We start from the raw sequence: 26,712 nt of genomic DNA on the forward strand, positions 1-26,712 counted from the left end.
CTTACCCTACCCCAAACCTACTCCTACCCTACCCCTACCTTACCTACACCTTATCCCCATCTTACCCCTACCCCCATCCTGCCCCTACCCTCCCCGTACCCTATCCCTTTCCTAACCCTATCCCACCCGTACCCGTATCTCACGCCTATCCTACCCCTACCCTACCACTTCCCTATCCTACCCGTACCACTACCCTAAACCCGGCCCTAAACCTACCCTACCCCTACACTATAGTATGCGCGTTATCATCTGAGTCGTCCGGTCATAAAAGTCAAAAAAGATAGGAATGTGCAGCGCGCCTACCTGCGCACCCTAATTATCGATAAACGGCTACCTGCGCACGTGCTAATGATGAGTCAATAATGATTTGGACGATTCTGATTGGTCGGTTTCTAATGTAATTGCATTGCGTATTTTTTTTGCTATAAATGTGTTTACTGCAATTAAATAAATACATTCATGTGTTACTCGTTGCGCACTATGGATACTTTATTTTCTAACGTTGATCTGAAGAAATTACATGGCGATATTAGCCCTCAAGCTCGAACACTGATTCACAACGTATTCCTGTTTCTCAATGAATTGAAAAGTGATCCGAATAAAGTGGCTTCTCTAAATTTCAACAAACCACGTGAAATGGCCGCATTTGTTTGTGGTGTGAGCAGAGCGACAGTGGACCGAATCAAGACGGAAGTATCACAATCAGGCAGTACCTGTATACCAAGAACAAATTTTAAGAAACCACAAACCGTCACTAATATTGACGATTTTGATAAAAGTGTGTTGAAGCGAACTGTAGCTTCATTTTATGAGAATGGAGAGTATCCATCCGTGGCGAAAATTTTAGAAAAATTCCGTGAACAATTACCCGATTTTAAATGCGGCAACACTTCAATGAGAATACTACTGAAGGAGGTTGGGTTCCAGTATAAGAAAAATAGCGAAGGACGTAAATATTTAATGGAAAGAACTGATATTGTTTGTGCTAGAATGGACTTTTTAAGGAAATTGGATTTACTTAGAAGAACTAACGATCAGCGACCACGTTTCTATCTAGACGAAACATGGATTAATCAAAACCATGCAAGAAAGAGGATGTGGCTTGGAAGCAACGATGAAGGAGGTTTCAAGAATCAGCCTGTGGGAAAAGGCCAAAGATTAATAGTTTGCCATGCGGGTTCTGCAAGGACTGGCTTCGTTCCAGATGCGAAGCTAATATTTAAAGCGGTGAAATCAAAGGATGCTGATTACCACACAGAAATGGATGGCGAAACATATATGGCATGGTTTTCCGAATTCCTGAATCTACTTGAAGAGCCCTCAGTTATAATTGTCGATAACGCAAGCTATCATTCGATACAGTTGGAAAAGATACCCACAAGAAACACGAGGAAAGCTGAAATTCAAGAATGGTTGACAAAGAAAAAGATTCCATATTCCAGCAACGAAATTATTGAAGAATTAATAAGAAAAGTAAAAGCCAGTAACCCGCAGAAGGTCTACGCTTTAGACCATCTGGCAAATGAACGAGGTCATGAAGTAATAAGGCTCCCTCCATATCACTGTCAATATAACCCAATAGAATTAATTTGGGCACAAGTAAAGGGAGAAGTTGCGAAGAATAATAATACCTTCAAGATAGCAGATGTCGAAAATCACCTCCACCGAGCCATAGAAAATGTCACACGAGAAGACTGGGCCAAATGTGTTAGGCATGCCGAAGAACTTCAAAACAAAGATTTACAAAAAGCTCTAATTAGAGATCACGCGCCGCTTATAATAAATTTGGCAGAAGACGAAGATTCTGATGATGAAGACTCAGATGAAGATTAATTTTATTTAGTTAATAATTATATAATATGAAATATATATTATATTAAATCAAATATTGTTAATTTTTTTAATTTTGTGAACAAGATACGATAATAAACTTTACTTATCGATAATATGTCTTTCATTGTTACACCCTTCACTAGACGGCTCCATAAGACCCATAAGTGCAAGCGAGATAGATATAGAGAAATGATTTATGGCCCTAAGACTCAGTTGTTAACGCGCGTACTATACCAATACGCTTCCCTACCCGTACCCTACCCTACCCTGTAACTTCTCTATCTTACTCCTACCCTTAGCAAAATCGGTCCAGTCCTTCGAGAGTGGTGGTATGACCAAGAGAAATAGAGACTTCTATGCTAATAATATAAAGAGGTAAAGTTGTAGGAGGTAATCTCTGGATCTACTGGACCGATTTGGAAAATTGTTTTACCAATAGAAAGCTACGTTATTTGCGAGTGTCATAGGCTATGTTTGATCCCCATATTCACACGGGAACGGGAACTACGTGAATGAAAGCGCCGGGCGTCATATAGCGGAATTTCTGCGTCTTTTAGAAATTTTGTATTATCTCCGAAACTATTTAAGTAATTAACATACTGTAAAGGGCAAATCTTATCTCCATAATATCCTTGTGATTATTAAATAATTTATTTTAATAAGGATTAAAGTTTAGTTGTATAAATAATGACGTTAACCTAAGTATATAAAATTAATAATTTTTAAAACACAAAAGGTACTATATCTGCTAATATATAGAAGATAGATATATGGTGTCGCGGACTTTTTTGTAGAACTTTTAAAGATACATAAAGCTTCCATACATTAATTTAAATTTTACACAATAGTTAAGGCAGCGCATGCGAATAAGTCTGTTTAAGAGGATTTGCAGTCTGATCTGTATGACAAAAACTGTGATAACTCGGCTAATATATATAATACCAATATAAAATATAGCCTATAGCACTCCCCGATGATGTAGCATTCTACTGGTGGTCCGGGGCATGCACCTCCAACTTTTCAGTTGTGTGCATTTTAAGAAATTAAATATCACGTGTCTCAATCGGTGAAGGAAAACATCGTGAGAAAACCTGCATACCAGAGAATTATCTTAATTCTCTGCGTGCGTGAAGTCTACCAATCCGCATTGGGCCAGCGTGGTGGACTATTGGCCTAACCTCTCTCATTCTGAGAGGAGACTCGAGCTCAGCAGTGAGCCGAATATGGGTTGATGACGACATTGAATTGCAGTTCGTAAAACTGTGTACAGCAACGTCAATAGTTTATTTATTTAATTTATGTAAATGAAAATGTAAAATGATCATATAGAAGCTAGGCTGATTTTATTTTAATTAAGAAACTTCCAAAAATGTTTAATTTTCAATATAAAAGGAGTTTTCATAATTTTGATGACTTTATTATTTTTGATCTAATCATGATCAAAAATAATAAATTCATTTTAAAGTTGGTAACAGCACAATAATACTTTTGGGAAGAGACAGCAGTGGCGAAGCTAGGTAACCAAGGGTCCTGATCCAAATAAAAATATAGGGCCCCACTAGGTACTTACGAACTGGTTAAGTTTTATCAAGTAAAAATATTAAATACACAAGTACTTTCCCTAGATATAACTTTCGAATTTCTCTTTTGCCATGATTAAACTCGGGTTGCAACCTGTCATTTATTTTGAAAATAGGAGAAATTTTCGAAAGTTCAGTTCAATCGAGATTTTCTGGTAAGTAAAGATTCGAGATTGAGCTTGAGGCTCTGAGTTCTAGCCCTTTTGAGCATAATTTCTTTCACTAGCATACTAACTATAGCCTGCTGAAATACTTGTTGCGCACACAATCCAGGTCTTTTAATATAAATAACACTAATTTAGCAGCATTCTTTTGTTTAATTACATTGATATACTCGTTCTTGATCCCTTCCATATAGAAACGTCAGTCTTCGCACACCGAGGCGGCGCTGTTACATCATTCTTAGACACATGAACCGTATATTCACATAATTTATACAGGTTGCTCCGTAATTATTCGATAAAATGCAAATGGTATATCTTGAATCTGTCTTTCAAAGCTGTAGTTTTAAATATAACTTGGTCACCATAGGGATTTTTCCAAAACTATTCAAATTAGTTTTAGTCTAGGTGATGTGTCTGCCATTTATCTGCGATTTATCCATTAGTTATGGGACACCCTGTATAATACCATACCAATGAGCACTGTCAAGGTCGCCTACACCAACACACTACTTAAGGCACTCGAGCCCTATTTGTTATCCATAGCGGCCAATAGGACGACTTAAGGGTTCCGTAATTTTACATGATAAAATGTTAATTTTATTTACTTTTATTAATATAATATAATAAATCTACTGACTTTTAATCACTATTATTTTGTTTTTTTTTCAAGTATGACTGAGTATGACAATAGGTAGGCAGTCTTTAAATTTTCTAATAAGAACCATAGAGAAATTCGCAACTAGACTATTATAATGATACTGCAGAGTCAGTTAAAGAGGATATTCGATTAAATGGTACAGAACCCTATGTTTTATTTATTTATTTTAAAGCACAGTTTCATACCTCGCCCTAAGGCTCCTGGCGCATGCAATAACATTTAAATGTCATTCTTATACTCAATTCATTAATATTATATTATGCTCATCATCAGACGCAACTTTTAGCATTCATGTCCCCGCGTGCCACGAGCGTCGGCGTGAGGTATAGTGCTTTACTAATTTAACGACTGTAATTCAATTTATTTTTTGTACATATGACTATGAATTATTATTCGAGAATAAATTACAACCATTTACTTTACTATAATGGCCACATGCAATAACATGTCGGACTTATGAGCCTATAACGTTAGAATAGAATAGACAAAGTAGAGTTTTTAGAAACTATTTTCTACTTTGTCTATTCCATCCTAATATGTACTATGCTTTACTCTATGTGTTTATGGTCGACATACATATTTGTAAACAAATAAATATTTTAAATCACATGGAACTAACATCTAAATGGAACCTATTTGTAGCAGTAACTTTTATACATTGGCACAATCGATCAGAGTCTTCATTTCATTAATAAAATTCTTTTGACGAATACACAATAGTTAGTTAGCAATTATCCGAAATCTTAAAATATTATTCAATATGAAAAAATGGATATTTCATAATTAAATGATTATACTTATATTGATATTAAATTAACAGGTCTGATAATTTAGTTTTTTGACCTGACAATTTAGTTTAATTTACTTTAAGAACTGTAAATTTCGCTTGTGACATTATTTTATGTGTAAGTGAGATTTTATTTTACGTTATTTTATTAAATATTCATGCAATTTAATTTCAGTTTAAAGACTTTTAAGCACCTATAGACATTCTAACTCGGTTGGCGCCGACCTTTATTACCAATAACAATTATATTTTAAATGATAATTGTAGTATATTTTAACTTAATGATTGGATAAAAATTCGTGATTTAAAAAAAAATAGGTTCGGCATTATAATTGTCATATCATGAATATCCCTTATTATAGCGAGATGATACCAATAAATGTAGGTATGATAATACTGTAACTACGCAAATTCAAAATTCATGTGGATTTGAGCTATACCTGCTTAATTTGCCAAATTAATAACTAAACCAGAGATTTTATACACTCAAACATACAACCACCTAACCAAACAGGACTGGCAGTTGACATCCAACTGTAGTCGGGTCGTCTGTGTCGGCGCGACGCAGCGGGTGCGATCACGTCTGGCGCTCGAGGGCGAAGTTGTAGGCGTACTCGCGGTCGAGGTCGAAGCGGCTGCGATTCTTGATCACTGGTAACTGCAGCTGGAAAAATACAATAACTTTATCAAGCACTATTGACTGTGTATTATGACTGATTTCATCATAATTAAATTAATAGTTTAATTAGTGAGCCGTGATAGCCCAGTGGATATGACCTCTGCCTCCGATTCCGGAGGATGAGGGTTCGAATCCGGTCCGGGGCATGCACCTCCAACTTTTCAGTTGTGTGCATTTTAAGAAATTAAATATCACGTATTTCAATCGGTGAAGGAAAACATCGTGAGGAAACCTGCATACCAGAGAATTATCTTCATTCTCTGCGTGTGTGAAGTCTGCCAATCCGCATTGGGCCAGCGTGGTGGACTATCGGCCTAACCCCTCTCATTCTGAGAGGAGACTCGAGCTCAGCAGTGAGCCGTATATGAGTTGATAACGACGATTTTACATATTCATTATAATGATGACTGATTTCATACTGTTTTTAAATTCGCAATGAACTTTTTTTTCCAGTTGAATTTTTATCGCTTTAATGGTAAGTTTGAAACACTAAGTATACTAATCGCGTGGTAATCACCAAACAGTGTGGTTTACAGCAGATCGCACGAACAAGCTTATAACTAAGAAACTATTTGGGCATACTCTTTAATATCATCATTGTCATTATATTTGAATGGTTTACTAGAGGACGAGGCCTCCCTACTTATAGGAGAGACTCACCACGCTTGTTCAATGTGTGATGGCTTGCTCAGTTATAATGTCATGATTATTTGATGATCATTACCATTAACATGATTATTATTAAATAAATAAAAGAAAATCAAAGTTGATGATAAAGGAGCTTAGAGTGCTCTGCGACGGTGTACCAGCAGCAACTTTTCAGCTACAGGCCAAGAATTTTTACTGAAACTTTTTAGAAAACAGAAATGTGTCTGGTTAAATAATTCATAACCCGGCTCAAGACTCTCAGAACACGGTCCATAGCTTCACAGACTTAACCACAGATGACGATACGAGAATTAACGATGATGATTATGACTCAACGAGACAGTTTATAATATAATAGACAATAACCACGTGGGTTTAGGCTTTAATCTATTTAAACATTGTAAAAGACACTCACGATAATTGAAATCATAAAATAATACCTAGTACTTACTAAAGTAACATTGGGCAATCCGCGCAACTTGGGGCTGAGTACAAACGGCACCCCCTCCAGCCCGCTGTACCCCCCCAGGGTCTGGTAGTTGCACGCCTTGGGCAGCGGCGCGGGGCCCTTCTTGCAGGGCGCCGCCGCGGGAGACGTGGGCCCGGGGCTCCCGTGCGGGATCGGGGACTTCGTCGACGGCGGCCGGGGCGCCGGGCGCGACGGCTTCAGGTTGTACGAGGGGCTCAGAGCCTCGTAGTCGTGGTCCGTGGTGAACTCTTCTATGTTCGGATACGCGGACGGCGACTTTAGGTTGAGATTGTTTAGTTCAGCCACAAGGGGAGACAGCTTGGGTGGTCTGTCTGGTACGGGCCTTAGTCTGTGGGTGAAAGAGTTATCTATTATATATTTTCCTAAATTACCGATATTTTTTTTTCTGAATTGACTTGCGTTTGACTAAAATCATGCCTGTTGGTAATAAATGATGAGGTCTACGATGAAGCGCGCTTGCCGAGAAGGTGCCTATTCACTCTTGCCTTGAAGGTACACTAATCGCAAGTGTTAGGAAAAACAGAAGCCGGAAGGATATTCCACATCTTCGCAGTCCTTATTAGAAACATACCTATACTCTATAAATAAAACTATTTAGATATTTCTATGCTATATTGATTCTTCGGGTGTTTCTTTTCATAATAATAATTATTCATAATAATTATCCTATTCTTATTTATTGTTTGACCAGTCTATCACAGAAAAATCGAAAAAGAAAATAAAATAAAATATAACAAAAAACCGCCACTTAACCCGTTCTAACTATGAATCTAAGCCATGCAAAAATCCAAACACAAAACAAAAAAAATCATAAGTATATTTGCCCATTCTAGAATAATATGCAAACATACATTCAGCAACTGATATTTATGTAGTGAGCTTTTACACAAGCATTTTGGACACACAAAAACGGTGTTGTAATACTTATGTAAACTTAACTACATTTAGTTTTAGGCATAAACAATGATTTATTTATTGAACACATGATTTTTATCTTTTCTTTGTAAAAATGTGTAAACTAATAGTGTAAATAAAAAATGATTGTGACATACATAAATGTAAATAGATAAATATTTTTTTTCTTTTACTTTATGAAGAATGTAGAGATAACTCATGACAAATTATTTTTTTGTTAACAAAAAATATTTTGTGAATTCACGATTGCAACCACGACCAAAACACCGCATGACTGTTTCAACACCATGCTTAACACATAAATGTTGTTCAATACCCAACACAGTGTGACCAGCCCGATTTCAGGTGTTTGTACAATTTTACCGATAACGAACTGAAAAAAATATCAAAAAAAATACCGATGAAAATGAGATCCTTATTTATTATTTAAATTTTAGTTTTTCTTTAAAGCTAGACAGACAAGATCAGGCAGATCTCAATCTAGCCTCGATCAAGCGAGGCCAAATAGCCGATTGGCATTCGAATTTGAGCAGTGTAGATTTTAGCTATGAATTATTCAAAAAATTATGATTGACCGATTTTTTGTTTGTATCAATCGTATTTCACCTAGTAAATTCGAAAACTAGGTAAGTTGAGCTTGGGATATAATAACGATTATAACCTAATCGATTGATTTATTGTAATTACTAGCGGACGCTCGCGACTTTGTCCGTGTGTCATTTAATTTTTCACAAAACCCTCGGGAACCATGGATTTTTCCAGGATAAAAAGTAGCCTATGTGTTAATCCAGAGTAAAATTGATTTCCATTCAAATTTTCAGCCAAATCAATTCAGTATTTGCGGCGTTAAAGAGTAACAAACATCCATACAAACTTTAGCGTTTACAATATTAGTAGGATATACTTAATACTCGTATACATCCATCATCCATCTCCTACTAACGCCTAAAACTGAAACATTGGTGTTACCTTACACGTCACATGTTTCATCGGCTACCATACCCATGAAAACAAAACAAAAACAATGATAATAATTTGTTTATTTGCATTAAAAATGGGTCACAAAAATCTCTACTATCTAAAAATAAGTCGGGTTTTCCTTCCTGACGCTATAACTCCAGAACGCACTAACCGATTTCTACGTATTTGCATTCGTTGGAAAGGTCTCGGGCTCCGTGAGGTTTATAGCAAAGAAAATTAAGGAGAAAATTTAACGTAGGGTAGGGGTAGTTGAAAGTTTACATCGAGTTTCACGCGGACGAAGTCGCGGGCGTCCGCTAGTTTGTTATAAAATTTAAATTACACATACATTTAGATTTTTTTTGCCGCACGTGTTTTGCAAAACATTTAATATTAAGGATTAAATGTCGGTAGTAAATCCCCGAACAAGCTTAATTACGTATCCTTACTCTTTTAAAAATACTCAAAAACTCGTCGTTTCCAGATCATATCCAGGGAAGGGTCCTGTATCTAGGATATAGGATCCTTCCATTCACCGTGTGGGGTTATACGCGGCTGTGGAATACGCTGAACACTGGACATATTGCCGTGTCAACTCATAACACGGTTCACTTAGTTCAAAGTTATAAAGAAAGACAAAGACTAACATTTTAAAAAAGAAAAAATATCCAAGAATGTACAGATTACATATATGGAAGTTGTGACTATAGATTAGCTAGTGGGACTTTGTTAGTTTCCCACGTAAAGCAAGTAATTCATTCGCGTGACACATGTCTATGAGTTATCAATTGGTGATTCATCATTTTACATTTTAAACAGGTCTCAAAGTAGATGGATCATAATAATCCTAAAAATAACATTAGATAAGAATTGCCTACACAGAAAATGTTTATCTTAGTGTATTTTATGAGTCATCTGTGACGTATGGGGAACTCCAAAATACTGATAATATATTTATCAGTTAGTGCATGGAGAACAACGTTGAATAGCTTTAGATATTATATTTCTACCTGGAAAATTCATAGCATTAAATTCGTAGTTAAAAGCATGGCTTCCGCGATACACCTTTCAGGGCATCAGCTTTTTGTCTACCAAGGTACAACCCGCTGACATTTTAATTTTTTACAGTAGATTCGTGCGATCCGTACGATGTGGATCAGTGGGCGCACTTGTATGTACTTCTATACAAAGTATACTACGATCCATTTGATGCGATGCGTCTGATTCTTACGGTACGGATATGTGGACGCTTACCATAATATTGAGCACCGTCGTTATTTCGCCGAAATAACGATGATAGTTAATCGCAGAAACGAAAATAATATTTTAAAATTGTACACCGATTTAAATTATTATTTTTTTTTAATTGTAATGGACTATGGACTCACCTCCTGGCAGCCTCAGGCGTGAGGTTGGAGACGACGTTCTCGTAGTCGCTGGGCGCGTGCGTGGGCGACGTGTCGGCGCTGCCGCCGCTCACCTTGTAGCACACCACCTTGCCGTTGATCTCCCTGCCGACCACACAATAGTCATCGTTGTTATTCGTTCGATTCAAGTTACCCGAGATAGGACCTTGTCACGTGGACGTTGGGACTGATACACTCAAGTCAAAACGCTCTTCCTGGACGACCCCTTTAAGCCCAGATCCTTTTTTATTGTTTCATGTTGAGTAAGAACCGATAGCTCCCTGCGAAACCACTACGGCGACACCGGACCGGGGAGGTTGGGCGAGCGCAGAAGCATCGCCTGGTGCACGATAGCTGAAATAAAGACAGCGGACGGAACGGCTCTCTAAGGGCGTCTCTTATGAGACTCGGGCCTCAGGTTAGAGGGCTATTCGGGAGGGTGCAACCGTGACCAGAGTGAATCAGTCCGGACGCCCCCGAGAACTTGAGTTAGAAAACCCACATTCCGGTGACGTTAGATATCGGGAACCTCGTTTTCATCGGCGAAGACGCTGTGTAGCTTGTGATTGTGTTGTATGGGAAGCGCGGTCGGTCGTCATGTCATCGTCAGGGTCGTAAAGGACGTGTTTGGGACGTCTCTGCTTAAACTTAGCGTTAAGGTTGGGAGTGTAATTAGATGGATGGCAGCTCTGTCAAAATAGTTTTGAGAGAGCTGTTTCATGTATTTAGCTATTGTCGCTAAGCTGCCCAGCTCTGAGTCCCTTCAGAGGAAACGCCCTTAAAAAGTCGTTCCCATAACTCTTTTGTCAGTCAGACGATTCTACTGCATTTGCTCAAAACCCCCGCTGACGCCGCTGAGGTCCAGTTAAGGAGTATGGCACTCGTACATACAACAAGAAGCCGCTCACCCGGCGAGTATGAACCCCTGCGGCGCGCTCCTCATCTTGGAGCACACGATGACGTCGGTGACGAGCGGCGCGGGCGGCGCGGGGCCGGGCGCGCGCCGCGACACGCGCGTGCACAGCCGCCGCTTGCCCGCGCGCCCCGCCACGCTGTACCCCGCCGGCGTCGCCTCGCGCTCGCCGAGCACCACCACGCCGTCCATCACGTAACCGGGCACTCCTGCATACAAAAAAAGTCTGTTATCGCCGCGTTGCAACGACTTGCGGTACGGACGGCTTCAGTGTGCTCGTGGCGTTCGAGCCGCCCACATCTCTTGTAGTGTAATTCTTTATAAGTTACTTGGTATAGGCGGGGAGAGTGACTTGAGTGGAAAACGGGAGTGTTTGATATCAGTCAAATGATCCTTAAACCCTACACACATTGTTCACAAGTGCGTGACTCCACTCAAGGTTATTCTATGCCATTCTAGGGCCTTATTTTGGTTACAGTTTGATTTGTTAATTAAGTTGTCCTGACAAGTGTTGTGAATCATAACATTTGTTCGACATTAGTTTTCTTATATTTGTAAACACTTTTGAGTCCTATAATAAGTATAATGCCATTGCAGCTAAAAAATGAATACCATCTTGGACCTGGAAATTTTCCATCGTTAATCATCATTAACCCCTATTCCTATGTATAAACCCATATTCTACTCACTGTTGAGCACGAGACTCCTCTCAGCATGAAAGGGGTTAAGCTAATAGTACACCATTCTGGCTTAATGCGGATTGACAGACTTCATACATATATTTAAAAAAAATTACAGTTATTCAGGTTTCCTCACACTTTGTTTTCCTTCACAGTTTATGATGTGATATTTATTTTTTATAGGTACATATAATGCACATAAATGAAAAGTTGGTGGTGCTTGCCTTGAACCTACGCCCTCTAAATCGAAGATAGAGATCATATCCACTGAGCTATCAAGTGCGGCTAACAATAACGCAAAATGAAATTTTGTACACAGATAGTTTATAACTTTAGTTAATAGTAAACTTTTTATTTGATTATGTTCACATCAATATCGCCCTCTAATAGGATTTTGATTAATAAAATTATGTGCGGATTTTTTTATTTACAAAAAGACAGAATCAAATATAAAATAATACATTCGCCAATATTATTTTTATACATTTTGCCACCCATTACATTACAACGTCACTATTGTGGTGCCACAACCGTGAGAGCCGTGATAGCCCAGTGGATACGACCTCTGCCTCCGATTCCGGAGGGTATGGGTTCGAAACCGGACCGGGGCATGCACCACCAACTTATCAGTTGTGTGCATTTTAAGAAATTAAATATCACGTGTCTCAAACGGTGAAGGAAAAACATCATGTGGAAACCTGCACACCAGAGAATTTTCTTAATTCTCTGCATGTATGAAGTCTACATTGGGCCAGCGTGTTGGACTAATGGCCTAACCCCTCTTATTTTGATAGGAAACTCAAGCTCAGCAGTGAGCCGAATATGGGCTGATAATGAATGAATGATTGTGGTGCCACCCACAATGGCAATTGTATATTTGTTCACATGCTGCATGCTGGCTGACGGTCACAAATAGCGCGTTTAAAATTTTTTCGGGTGACGAATTTTTTTTTAATTAAGTACCGTCCAAATTAATTCAGAAATCAACTTATTGTATTTAGAAGGGAGGTAAACCCTCCAGTGAAAATTTGGAGAAATACCTACAATGTTTTTTACTAATCCTTGCAGATTCGCTGTCTATGACAGTCAAAGAACATTTCGTATCGTATATAATGACGGCGGTGAATAGAAGTCACTGTTATTGGGGATTCTGATAATCTAGCCAGTGGAGTAGCTAGGTAACCCAGGGCCCTGGTGCAAATAAAAAAAATGACCCGACTAACCCACTACTATCTAAACTGGTTAGTTTTTATCAAGTAAAAATATTCATAAACTCTTTTTCGTTTTTGAAATTTTCTAAATTCAGTTCGATTGCGTTTTCCTGGGAAGGAATCTTGGCCCCGGTGTATTGGACCGCCTAGCCCCTGGGTAGCTACACCATTGAATAAATGTGGAGCCAACTGAAGTGCTTGAACCATGAAAGAATTGACAATTAAAGAATGTCTACACCCAAAGACACAGTACTCCTATAGATGTACAAAGTAGCTATACTATAGCCTTTCTTGATGAGTACTGTTTACCAACAAATAAATTAGAAATGAGGGTAGAAAATAAATGTCATTTCATAACTTATTATATAAGTTAAAATAGTTATGTATGGTTCATTTATAAAATGTTATAGAAAATATATTAACCATATCTAATTGCTCTAAACTTATTAATCAAATTTATTTTCATTAATTTAAGAAGAAGTTAATTATAATTATTATTAGGTGTGAAATGACTAGTGATTTATACCCTCATTTTTAATTTGTTTGTCTGTAAACAGTATTCATCAAGAAAGGCTGCATTATAGGTACGTAGGCAGCAGGAAATTATACACAAAATCGTCCAACAAAGACAAGGAATTAAGCAGGGTCTCACGACGTAGAGGCGCTATGTAATTACATCTCCGAGGCAAATGAAGCGCGCTAAACAAACGTTGCACACACCCGTTGCTTGCTGACATCATTTCAAATAAGCCAGCGAGTGCGTTTCATCTCAGTAAGCTAGCGATTATGTAGTTTTTGGACAAAGCCAGCGCTTGCGCACCCAGTAAGTACCGATTTCCAGTGAACGGTAAATGTACTAACAAATTGTGCTAATATATGATAACGTTCTCCTGACTTTTCGGCCAATCACACCGATGATTCAAACGTTCGCAAAACAAATTGGTATGATTCAAGCGTATGAATTCTGCTCGTGTTTTATCAACATCGAAATAATCCGGAAATAATCGAATTTTACCCTTCCGTTAAAAAAATTAACGGACACACACGGACGACTTAACTGAATAGTTCCGACTGTTCAGTTAAAATTAAACGTCTACAGCGCAAGTTAGGTATATACTCGTCGTCGCAGCTACGACGACGTAGTGATTATTACTTATTAGCAAACGCCACGCGGTTTCACCCGCGTAGTTCCTGTTCCCGTAGCAATACGGGGATAAAATATAGCCTATAGCGGGAATATTGTAGTTATCCAACAGTAAAAGATTTAGCTTAAATCGGTTCAACAGTTTCGGAACCTATTCAACGCAACCAAAAAACAATCAAATCTTTCCTCTTTATAGTATTAGTCTAGATTAGAAAAATAGGTAATACAAGAATTTTACGTCAAAGAAATGCCAAACTCTGCTAAATAATTAATTAAAATAAACGGCCATTTACTCTAGCCAAACCGTATAACTTAATCCTCATGTAAGCAAAATGATTGTGATTCTGTTTAATTAACAGGGATTACCGTACAAAGGATATTACCCTTCAGAGAGAATTGCAATTCACAACAAACGGTTCAGAGACCGTCCATTAAAGGCCAGCGGAAATTGTTGTTACATCCAATCGCGTCCTTATAATGTGGAGCCGCACCAGACATTTGTAATAGAAGCTACTAAACTATGTATTTGATTAAGATGATAACATCTACGAATTTGTATAGATAGATAAAATATAGAAATATAGAGATAGATAACAGAATAACCAATGTATTATGTAGATATAGAGACATATAGAGATAGTGGCAAGTATGTATATAATATATAATTAATAAATATACCTACATGTATATTTATTAATTTACTAGCGAATCAAGAAAAACTCAGGCTTCCAATTGTGTGTGATGTACATAAATCAGATTTGCTTTACAGGTTAACGAAAACACTAAGCTCGATTTTATTGCGATTGGGTAGAGATAGTAAGGACTTTTATCGAAGTCAAAAAAGGCTGATTAGAATTCCAAGCGAAAGTCTGATCATTATTTGTTTCCAAAACATGAAGTTTTTTTGGCCTCAGGTTGCCAAGAACAATGCAGCGCAAAAGTATTGCTCTGTTATAGGTTTTTCATTTAGAATCAGGTGGGCCATCTGATGAGGCTTAAGCCGTCAACTACATAAAAATTTTAATAAAAAAAATTCAACCGACTTCCAACTTAAAAATTAACCTAAACTAAAAAGCAAAAAATAACATCTTACCTATGTGCTACCTTCTGATCAGTTTGAAGGCGGTGCCAAGCCAGTGATGTTTTAATTTAAGCCGTTTAAATTACTAAATTTTTGTGGTTCTTTCAGAAACGGCTTTAATTAAAACATGACACTAGATTGGCACCGCCTTCAAACTGATCAGAAGGTAGCACATAGGTAAGATGTTATTTTTTGCTTTTTAGTTTAGGTTAATTTTTAAGTTGGAAGTCGGTTGAATTTTTTTTATTAAAATTTTTATTTTTTAATTTTTAGTGTTAGCACACCTACTGAGTGTGAACAAAAATTAATAATCAATTAGTTGAAACGTTATTTTTTTATAACAAGTATCTAAGTCCTACAATCCCAATTTTAAAAATACTACCTTAACTCATATATAAAATTTTACTCCCCCTTTATCCACACGTAATATGAATATTCAGAAAAACGTGAAAGGTGACTGTCCTCCGTCTTCATCACCAGACCCCCTATGCAGTCATAATCCATGTGGTTGGAAAGTTCTCATCAATATAAAATTTATCAAGTCCAAACACAAGGTACCTACTGTGAACCGTCGAGGAGTTCCCTTAACTCTTCTTCATCTTCGTCACCAGACCCCTAATACAGTCACAACCTATCCAGGTGGAAAGTTCTCATCAATACAAAATTATCAAGTCAAAACACAAGGTAGCTACTGTGAACCGTCGAGGAGTTCCCTTAACTGTCCTTCGTCTTCATCATCAGACCCTTAATACAGTCACAACCCATCTAGGTGGAAAGTTCTCATCAATACAAATAAATTAAGCCCAAACAAAAGGTACCTGCTGTAAATCGTTGACGAGTTCCATCGTCTGTGTTTTGGCTCCATCATCAGACGAACTCCAGACCTTCATAAAATTGTAGTGGTTTAAAATGCCTTATGGAAACACTAACAAACGCACTAGCCGTCCCTACAATTTTCGAAAGTTCCCCTCGATTTCTCCAGGATGCCATCATCAGATCCTGACATGAAAAAAATGGGACCACCCTGGAATCAAACCCTTCAAAATAAAAAAAGAATTTTTAAAATCGGTCCACAAATGACGGAATTATCGCTGGACATACATAAAAAAAAAAAAAAAAAAAAAAAAACATACATACAGTCGAACGTAGAACCTCCTCCTTTTTGGAAGTCGGTTAAAAAGCCGGTTTCACCACCTTCTGATACGATTTGTCTTTGTCATTTGACGTAAAGTAAGAAACTGACAAAACTTACGTAGATTATCCGTGACTTATCAGGTGTTGAAAGTCTTAAGTAAAAAAAAAAATGTAGTGTATGTGGGTAGTTGCACAGTAAGTACATTTGTACATCGTACATATCTAGGGTGACACAGTCAGTTGTATTTCAACCACCGTTCTGAGTGGACGTGCCCGTAGTGCATCTACAAGGTCTACTCACCTTCAGACTTAGACAAGCAAATGTAGTGGCTGGGCTTCTTCCCGAACAGGCCGGCCTGGCGCAGGAGGCCCGCGTCCGCGTCCTCGTCGTACGTCCGGCTGACGGGCACGTACCCCGCCGGACACTTGGCAACGCTCTCCACGATCTGCAGCGACAGCAGAGGCCGCTCGTCCGGCAGCGCGCCGCCCAGCGCCGACAGCACCTTCGACATCTTCACTCACATCATAACACTGCGTCCATCGTCAACAACTGCGTCCGTTTGCACTGAATACACACTCGACGCGCACAACACTAGCACTTTGTATTAGCATTTATTACATCATTGTCACTATTATTTATAGTAAACCTGTTGACAAGAGGAAAAATTAAATTAAACATCCTTATGTACCTATACATAAAATTTAATATCACATTCCTTTCTTATAATACTCAGTCGAGTAGTTTTAGAAAATAATGTGATATTAATCAATTGTAATCAGTAGATTATAGCGAAGTTGTGAGCAGTCCAACTTGAGGGATAAAATAGATTTGAGTCATTATTTTTTTTCTCGCAATAATCAGTGCAAATAATTTATATTAAAAATTCATATTATAGTACATTATTTTCGTAATATAAATTGCATCAACTTACGCTAGACATAACAATTAAAAACATTGATACTGATTTTTATGTTTGCTAATAAAAAATATGTTTAAGTTTATAGACAAAGTTGGCCAAAAGTTAAGCCCAAACTAATGCAAATGAGGGTAAGTTTTAAACAGTGAATAGGTAATTGGACGGCGTCAAGTAAAGCGTATAATCTGATTAGAGCAGCGTAGTGGGGTGTAAGTTACACTAAGCTGAGTAAATCCTTGAAGCACTTGTAGTATCAGCAAAAGAAATATAAGTCGATTGTCTATTAAGCATTCACTACATACCACATATTTAATACATATGTATGTAATTATGTATCACATATAGTCAAGTAATTTTAGGCATTTTAAACCCTAATCGGGGGAAAAACTCCTAGTGAGCTGAATTTTTGTATACACCTTAATTACGATGGTAATATGAAGATGTGAAAAATCAACATCGATATTGTACTGGCTAAAAAAGTTACAAAGGTCAAAAGGTCACGAAAATCAGTTTTTCGCAACTATTTTGCGACCTATTGCTCGGAGGTCAATAGAGGTCATTATAAAAATTGTTCCTCATAAAATTGTCAACAAATAAAATTGGCTTGCAAGTTTAAATCCTTAAACTTGTAATAAACTTTGAATTTATTTCCTTGACACTAACAAAATATAATTATAAAATAGGGACAACTATACAAAATATCAAAAGCAACATTGTAGCAAAACAAAAACCAACAATTTCATTGATGATTGGCATTTAAGTGTTAAACTTAACAGCACCAATAACAATTAACATGTTAACAAAGGCTGTTGTTGTAGCAAACTCTCACTCAAGCTTTGTTCTCAATGCATTGAACTTAGTCTTCAAAGGTAATCACAACCATAGTCTTTATGCAAAGACCTCTTGTTGAAAAACCAACAGGAATTATTGCATATACTTACTAATAACCGGCCGCTCAGAGATTGTGTTTCTGACAGATCGTGATCAAATGGGAACAAATCTTATTCAATTAAAATTTCCTCATTTTGTCTCATCACTAAAAAGACAAACATTTGGCATAACCTTGAAACTGTGCAGGTCAACAACCAGTTTGAAGTTACATTGCTCATTAGGTAATCCTTAACCCTACAACCCTTATACTTATAGAGGGGACGTCTGACGAGGCCAGACGGGTGATCAGTCCCAATTATGGACCATTCCACCCAATTCCCGTGGTAAAAGGACACAGGTTCACTGGTGTCTCGACAGTGTTCCCCCCTCAAATCTTCCTGTAGCCTTCGTGAACCTAACAATATCCCCTATACTGAGATCTGTCAGGTCTACTTCATTTAATGTATCCTTACCTAGTAACTCCCATCTTACCAGCGCGAACATGGGACACTCAGCTATAAAGTGATAGCTGGTCTCCTCCTCATCACAACCTGGACATGATGAATCTTCTACAATTTTCATTATCTTCAAGTGTCTATTGAGCAGACAATGTCCAGTTGTCATGCCTGCTACCAGTGCTATGTTGGGTCTGCTTTGTAACAGTAGTTGTGTTGTTTTCTTCTTGTCGAATGACTTGAGGAACATTTTTGACTGTCTGCATTTAGTCGAGCTATTCCATCGTGTATTCGATTCTCTTTCTATGATTCCTTCAATAACCCTCTTTATTATTGAGTATGGGATGGGTAGGCAGGGCTCCGGCCCTAGGAACTCGAGACCTGCTCCCATCCTGGCTAGTTCATCTGCTTTTTCATTGCCGTAGTTCCCTTGATGTCCAGGAACCCAGGCAATGGTCACTTTAGTCCTTTCAGCCAGAGAGTTCAATATGTTCTTACACTCTCTTACTAGGGCTGATGTGGTATCATTTCTTTTAAGCGCTTTTAGTGCAGCTTGACTATCACTATATATAACAATTTCTTTGGTTTCTATATCTGCTAAGTCCATCAAATCGAAGGCACAAACCATAATGGCGTATGTCTCTGCTTGGAAGACGCTTGCAAATTTGCCTAGACTGATTGCCTGGTCCTTGTTTGGAATGGTGCTGTAGAAAACTCCAGCACCACTGAGCTTTGTGGATTCCCGCCTTGATCCATCTGTGTAACACACTATGCTGCATTCATGGGCGGTTTCTAACTGCCATGTATCTTTTGATCCTATATGTACTCTATATTTCTTATCGAAGATGCGCTGTCTCTTGATAAGGTCATTGTTGTTAACTATCATTGACAGTTTATCTCCGTAAACTTTATCTATATCTGTGTGTCCTTTGTCCATGAAATTACCTTTCCACTGTTTGGACACTTTCATTCTATACCATTGTTCTAATGCATTCTTTTTAGCTCTTAGGTCCAAGGGATATAGTCCCAAAAGGACCTCCAGCGCTGCAGAGGGTGTTGTCCTAATGGCACCTGAGATCATCAAGGACGCCAACCTTTGTACCTTAGTTAGTTCTTTGCTGTTTGACTTTATTGCAGCTCTATGCCACCAAACAGTAGCTCCATACAGAACTCTAGGAAGAATGATAGCTGTATATATCCATTTTATTACTTTTGGCTTCATACCCCAGGTTCTGCCCACAGCCCTTCTACATTGCATTAGAGTTAGTTTGGCTTTAGCACACTGCACTTGGATATGAGTTCTAAATCTTAGGGTATGGTCTAAAATAACCCCCAGATATTTGATTTCTTTTGTAATTTCTAGCTTGACACCTTCAATTGTAATAGGTATCAGGTGTGCCTTTCTGCGTCTAGTAAACAGCACTAGTTTGGTCTTGGAGGGGTTGAGGTTAAGACCTTTTTCTCGACACCAAGCCAGTGTATTTTTTATGCCTTTGCACATTATGTTTCTTACGGTATGCAGATCTCTGCCCGTGACTAGGAGTACGCCATCGTCAGAGTAGGCCTGCATATAAATTCTCATATCATTGATCTTAACTATTAATGAATCTAATAGGAGGCACCATAGCAAAGGCGATAGACAGCCTCCTTGAGGAAATCCTCTGGTAGATCTTACAGTTTGAGTCTCTCCTCCTAAATCTGCTGAAATCAGTCGATGTGTTAGCATGTTCATGATCCAGCTTTTTACTATATCGTCTATCCCGTCGCGGTTAAGTGCGAACTCTATTGCTCTTCGGTTTGCTCTATCGAATGCCCCTTCTACATCGAAGAAACATCCCAGTGCAAATTCTTTGTAGTTGATACACCTTTCTATCCTAACCACTAGATTGTGTAAGGCCGTTTCTGTTGATTTGCCCGCCATGTAGGCATGTTGATTGTTGTGTAGTGGCCAGGTGCTCAAGGTAACTTTTGATCTAATGTACCCATCAATGATTTTTTCCAGTGCTTTTAATAAGAAAGACGACAGGCTTATGCATCGATGGGATTTCGTCTCTTGGTATGTTGTCTTTGCTGGTTTCGGAATGAATACCGCTTTAACTTTGCGCCAGTTTAACGGCAGATAACCGCTAGCCAGACTTGCTCTAAATAACGCTATTAATGTATCTCGTATGTACTTGAGTGCTACCTGCAGCATTTTCGGGAAGATACCATCCGGTCCTGCTGCTTTATAAGGAGCAAATGAGTTGATGCTCCATTCTAGATGTTCTGTGGTGATGATATCTTCAGCTTCCGACCAGTTTAAATTAGTATTTGGAAGCGTATTTTCTTCGTGATCTGTTATCTGGCAGTCTGGAAAATGTGTTTTCATCATTATATCCAGTACCAGTTTGGGATCAGATACTAGTTCATCATTGTGTTTTATACTTCCTAGTCTACAAGTTCTATCCTTGGCTAGCACCCTCACCAGACGGGCAGCTTCTGGATATTCAGTGATACTCTCGCAGTAAGAGTGCCAGCCTTTTCTCTCCTCTTTTCTGCATTCATTCCGGAATGCAGTTCTTATACTCCTGTATTCTATCCAGCTTGCATCATCATCTCTTTTGAGAGCAACTCTAAGAGCTTTGCGTGCTGTCTTCCTAGCCTTTCTTAAATCTTTGTTCCACCAGGGTTGACCTTTCCCTAGTTTTATCTCTCTTGGTGGACAAGCGGCTTTGTAAGCTTTCACCAATATTAACTCTAGTTCCTTTGCTCCTTCTTCTAATTCTGCTACGCTTTTGTAGGTCATGCGACGAGGTACCCAGCTACCTAACGTTGAGGCAAAGGCTACCCAGTCCGTTTTCCTAGCGTTTCTTACTAATACTCTTTCCACCTCAGTATTTACTTGAAAAGTAATCCTTCGATGGTCCGAGAACGATTCCTCTAGATCAACCTTCCACTGTTTAACGTATTTGGTCATATCATTGGTCGCTAATGTAATGTCTAATACTTCCTTCCTTGTTCTTGTAACGAAAGTACTGGTGTTACCTATGTTCACGATCTCGAGACCAGTACTTACTATAAACTCCAAGAGTTCCTCTCCCTTAGCATTAGTGTTAGTACTACCCCACGCCAAGTGATGTGAGTTAGCATCGCACCCAATAATAATAGGAGTTTCCTTACCTCTGTATTTGATTACAGTTTCTTCAAGTTCTCTTGTTGGCGGTATGAAGTCGGTCTCGCTTGGAATATAAGCGGAGATGAAGGCCACTCTTTCCTTTTTTCCATCATCGAGAGGCGTATTAATTTCCACCGCCACAAGATCTCTGTAAAACTCTGTTGCTATTAGTCCTAATGACTTGATCCTGTTACTGGCATAGATACATGTTCTGGGGTCTAACTCACCGTCATAGTGGTATATGGTTTCTCCTCCCAGACTACCCATGCCCGCCACTCGTCCCTGAGCGACGTATGGCTCTTGTAACAGGGCCAAGTCAATTTTTTCTTTAACCACGAATTGACATAACTCAACCATGGCTTCCTTGCAGTGATGCAAGTTTAACTGAAGTATTCTTAGTGTGTGTGTGGTTTTGTGTGTATTTGTGTGATTAGTGATTTGTGAGAATGTGAAGTTGTGTGTGTGTATGTGTGTTGCTTGTGTAGTGTCTTTACCAGCACATGTTGATTAAGAGTCCGTCAGCGGGATTCCTTTAGGGGACCCGCGAGTTTCTCGTCACCATACATGTGCCGGCTCTTTTGTGTGCCGGTTTCAGCGCGCAACAAGCCCGCCGTTCCGGATGCACCGGCGCTAGGAGGGCACTGTGGGGGGGTACTATTGTCCCCACTGGCACCTCCACTGCTTTGGTAATCCGTATACGACGTTGCCGGTCCCGAGCTTCCACCAGTCGCACCCGTCGGTGGGCGTTGTGAAGTGTCCTCCATTTCCACGTCGGTAGTGCCTACTTTCTTGCCTTTAAGAAGTCTGACCTGTACCTTTATAAGTTCATAGTACAGCCATACTTCACCTTTATCAAAGACTTTACAGACCTCCTGAGGGACTCCCACAATCAGTCGCTCCCCCAATGTGAGAGGCTCCCGAACTATGAGATTCCATTCAGGGATCTGTAAGTCTGTTCTCGTCTTGTTTTGTCCTTTCAGGCGATTTAAAGGGCAGCTCAGTCTGTTTTCCATTCCAGGAATCCAGATGACTGCCTTGGCCCTATCTCGCCTGACTGACCTGATCGGGACACCATTGTATAGACCCAAGTCGCATGACAGCAACCAGTCCCTCGCCATCCCGTTGGCTGGTGTCACAAGGTAAAATCCTTCCGACACCAGCCCCGAGGCTACGAAGTTTAACTTGTCACTGTCAACGTCCTGCTCAATAGCCTCCCCGATCAGGTCACTCAGTCTTTTCCTAATTTCTTTTGCCAGTTCAGCGTCGACCAGGACACCGTCGGCCCGATGAAAAGCCACAGCCAGTTCGCTCAGCTCCCTAGCTGTTTTCCGCGGCCCTTCCTGTGACCTTGGTGGACGACGTTTCGCTGGTCTCTGCTCCTCTGGGTCGGTTCCCTGATGTTTGACTTTTGGCGGTCGTGTCACTCCCGATCCTCCCGCAGCCGACGAGGTTTCTTCAGCCGGCTGCTGGAATATCGGTCGCGATCCCGACATCGCGTTCTGTCTCTTTAATTTAGCTCTTTCTCTCTTAATGCTCCTTTTGGATCGGACAGTAGTGAAGCCGCCCTCATCACAGCCTGTCGACTGTGGTGGCGGCGACCTCAGTAGGTCCTCCTCCTCTCTCACATGTAAGGTACTAAGTTTACTATGGAGGTCTATAACCGGTCCTCCGGGCGGTAACAATCGTTTCTGCGAAGCATTGCCCTCCCCAGAATACGAGGGGCAGCCTGAGGCGACTGTTCGGGACGAGGTTAGCCGATCAGTCGCCCCAGCGAGGGGGTCTCCGTTCCTATGGGGGGGAACGGTACCCTCCTGGGGTAGTCCACAGGTATTTTTGTTCGCGTCCATTCTTGTAATTTGAGGGGGGGGTAGGAAAAGTTGTTGAAAGGAAGGAGTGCATGGGATGTAAGGTAAATAGGTGGGGGATAGAGGACGTACAAGCTGCGGGGGGATAATCGCAGCCTGTACCGCCATGACCATACTCAGCTGTTGCAGTCCGAGGCAGATAAAATACTAGGTGCAGGCTCGTTACCAACTGCAACATTGCCCGGGATGTACGACTGAGTCCCCCCTGTCCACCCAGGCCCAGCCATGTTGTGCCTGAGAGGGCACGGAAGACTCAGCTGCTTGGACGTGTATGGGTCAACTTATGTTGATGCCCTATAGCCCAGCCCGCACGCCTGAGCGTGGCAATCAACATCCACACCCCAAACAACCCTTAGTCACAAGCCCAGACTCTGCTTAGAGTTTTTCTGGCTGATAAAAATCTCTATCAAGAATCTTCAATTTTAAGATCTTAATATTTTAAAGTAATGTTAGATGAGGCAAAATATTTTAGCATTTATGCCATTTTTAGTTAGTTCATTTAATAATATTAAATAATGTTAGATAATGGTGTAATGATGGTGGTAATGATAATGATATTTAGTCAAAGAAATAAAGTTATGAGGCCGCCAAAAGTGCCTTGATCCAATATGAGCCACATAAAACACGTCATGCCAAAGAATTTTTTGAAAATTAATCAGTTAAGAATGTGTGTTATGTGACAAATAATTTTGTAATGTTATGTCTTAAAATTAAAGCATTTTTTATTGTGTAATTTGTTGTAGGCTCCTTAATAGAGTTGCAGCAGGCAAGTGCAGAAGCTCTGTCAGAATCGAGCTTGAAGACTACAAGAAAGTATACAAGACACATCAAGAAAGACTACAAGACATCTGTCTATGAAACATAAGAGAAAACTGAGTTCAGAGAGTCCTAACAGCTTTGTAATTATTATACAAATCAATAAATATCCACAAAATCAAATGACAATGCAACACAATACCACAGGTGTATCAACTGGTAGGCTTAGGAATGAGGAGGATGAGGATGTGGTACAAGATTGTATATTGTTCTCACAACACTATTGTTCATAAAATGTTATGAGAGTTCAATTAATTTACATAATATTAGAGACCACTAGAAATATGAGCAATGTACTGTAAACTATACTGTAACTGTAATCTATAATTTTTTAAATAAGCCTTAATATTTAGAAAAATCTAATATAATGCAAGAATTATGTACAAAAAAACACTAGACAATTCAGTTTTTCAGAACATACCTATCTAATAACTTTTTAATTAAAATGTTACTTTGTCTGATTACATTAACAAAAACAAGTTTTATTTGTATACCAGGAAAAAGTTATTGTACACTGATTAAAGGAATAATTGTGTACAATTGTGATAAGAATGGTCACAAAAAGTTCTATTGGACTCAAGGTTAGAGTACTAATGGTAGAAGTTTTTATGGGAAAAAGAAACTTGTTTCACAGACTATTAATAGCTTCTTTATTTCTGGACTAACTATTACCACTACTTCTGCATTATACAAAGTATCCTGCCTCACAAACTGTAGGGTCACTAGTCACTATGAACAGACAAACCTGACATTTATGTATATTATAAAATATGCCTACTTATATTGTAAGTTGTATATGTATATTATAAAATATGCCTACTTATATAAGTTTTAATTTGAAAAATAAATTATATTTAGAGACATCTGAGAACATGTCAAATATGAATGGGAATAAAATTCTCTTTCACTTGCTTATTTCATATTCCTGTGAGAATATGGGGATAAAATATAGCCTATTACACTCACAAATAATGTGGATTTCTGATGGTAAAAGAATTTTCAAAATTGATTCAGTAAATCAAATCAATCAGAGATTACTCCCTACAACACCACAAACTTTACCTATTCATAATATATTAATATAGACATTAAGTTTCAACACTATGTAGGGAATGCAATGTGAATTTTAAACAAACAAATATTTTTACCAGTCTGCTAATAAAAGGTGATGATTTCCAAGTGTCTGTCTCATACTTTGATATAAGAAACATTTGAAACAATAACTTCACATCACAAAATTGTTTATAAACTAGGCCTACTTGAAAGAAAGAAATAAAACTTTAAATGTATATTTCACTTTCTTTTTTGTTTTTTGATTTTCTTTAATGTTAAGAGATATAACATTAAAGGAAATCCTGCTAAAAGATAAGTTATCTAATTCTGCATAATTCTTTTACTTTTGTGTAACAACAAAGAAATGGCAAAGCATAGATCATTTATGAATGAATAATGTTTTTAATATACAATTATTTAATTCTATAGAACTAAACTGATAAATAGGTCAAAATAAGTTGACTTTCATATAAGAACTTTTTTTATATAATAACAAGACAAAAGAAGGTTTACCTCAATATCAGCTGATGCCGATGAAGATTACAATAGCGAAATACATATCAAACGTACAAGAAACAATTTTATTATTAGTTACGCCACGAATGACCGATTTGGCAAAGATCCATGTATTTCAGATAGTAAACGTGCTTACAGACGGCGCGTATAGCCCCGTAGCCCGTTGCATTTTGTTAATTGAACCAATTGTTCGACTGTGATCTTGAGAACATTATCGCGAACGTTGACCTCCCCATTCAAGGGATCCTTACAATCCCTTCAAAATAATTGAATATAACTCACCGTTGTCATGCCATCACTAGATGCACACAAGCCACAACTTCCATGTTACTTTTTGTCTGTTTTTATTTTTCACTGATATTTTCAAAGCTTTCGCTCAGAGAACCGTGATTTTAAGAATGACTGATGCTGTCAAATCTCTTTGCTCATGCTGTCATGCCATTCAGAGATTATTAAAGTGTTGCATTTACTATTTACATTTTGGACACCTAATGACATTCCTGTATTTTATGCATGATATGATGCTATTAAAAAGATTATCATTTACTTTTTATAATGATCAAATCGAAAAATATTATTTTCTATTAAAAACAAGAAAATAGAACCACACCACAATAGAGAAACACAGACGACAAATTAATTACGAAGTGGTGACCACAGATTATGAGATTAATAGATACTGTAATGACTGATGAACTCAAAATAAGGATGATCGATGTTTAACTATAAAAAATCGATGTTTTAACATCGATGGGTTGACTCGATATCATCGAAACATCGATG

At 38.5% G+C, this 26,712-nt stretch overlaps 1 protein-coding gene across 3 annotated transcripts; it reads right to left on the bottom strand.

Moving 5' to 3' along the window:
- Positions 1 to 275: 275 nt before the first annotated feature.
- LOC112054832 (uncharacterized) lies at positions 276 to 26,555 on the bottom strand. 3 transcript variants are annotated; one of them, XM_052881226.1, is made up of 7 exons: positions 26,212 to 26,555; positions 16,585 to 16,930; positions 11,029 to 11,242; positions 10,103 to 10,225; positions 8,071 to 8,127; positions 6,801 to 7,167; positions 276 to 5,686 (listed from the first exon to the last, which is right to left on the bottom strand). In XM_052881226.1, exons 2-7 carry the CDS (start codon positions 16,793 to 16,795, stop codon positions 5,600 to 5,602), a joined length of 1,059 nt encoding a protein of 352 aa, XP_052737186.1. In that variant the 5' UTR covers positions 16,796 to 16,930; positions 26,212 to 26,555; the 3' UTR covers positions 276 to 5,599. The 3 variants fall into 3 exon arrangements, with proteins under 3 accessions (XP_052737186.1, XP_052737187.1, XP_052737188.1); XM_052881227.1 differs by lacking the exon at positions 26,212 to 26,555 and adding an exon at positions 25,927 to 26,156; XM_052881228.1 differs by lacking the exon at positions 8,071 to 8,127 and having other exon boundaries at positions 26,212 to 26,551.
- Between the last annotated feature and the right edge of the window lie 157 nt (positions 26,556 to 26,712).

Source organism: Bicyclus anynana, chromosome 4 (assembly GCF_947172395.1).
Source record: "Bicyclus anynana chromosome 4, ilBicAnyn1.1, whole genome shotgun sequence".
NCBI classification, from domain to species: Eukaryota; Metazoa; Arthropoda; class Insecta; order Lepidoptera; family Nymphalidae; genus Bicyclus; species Bicyclus anynana.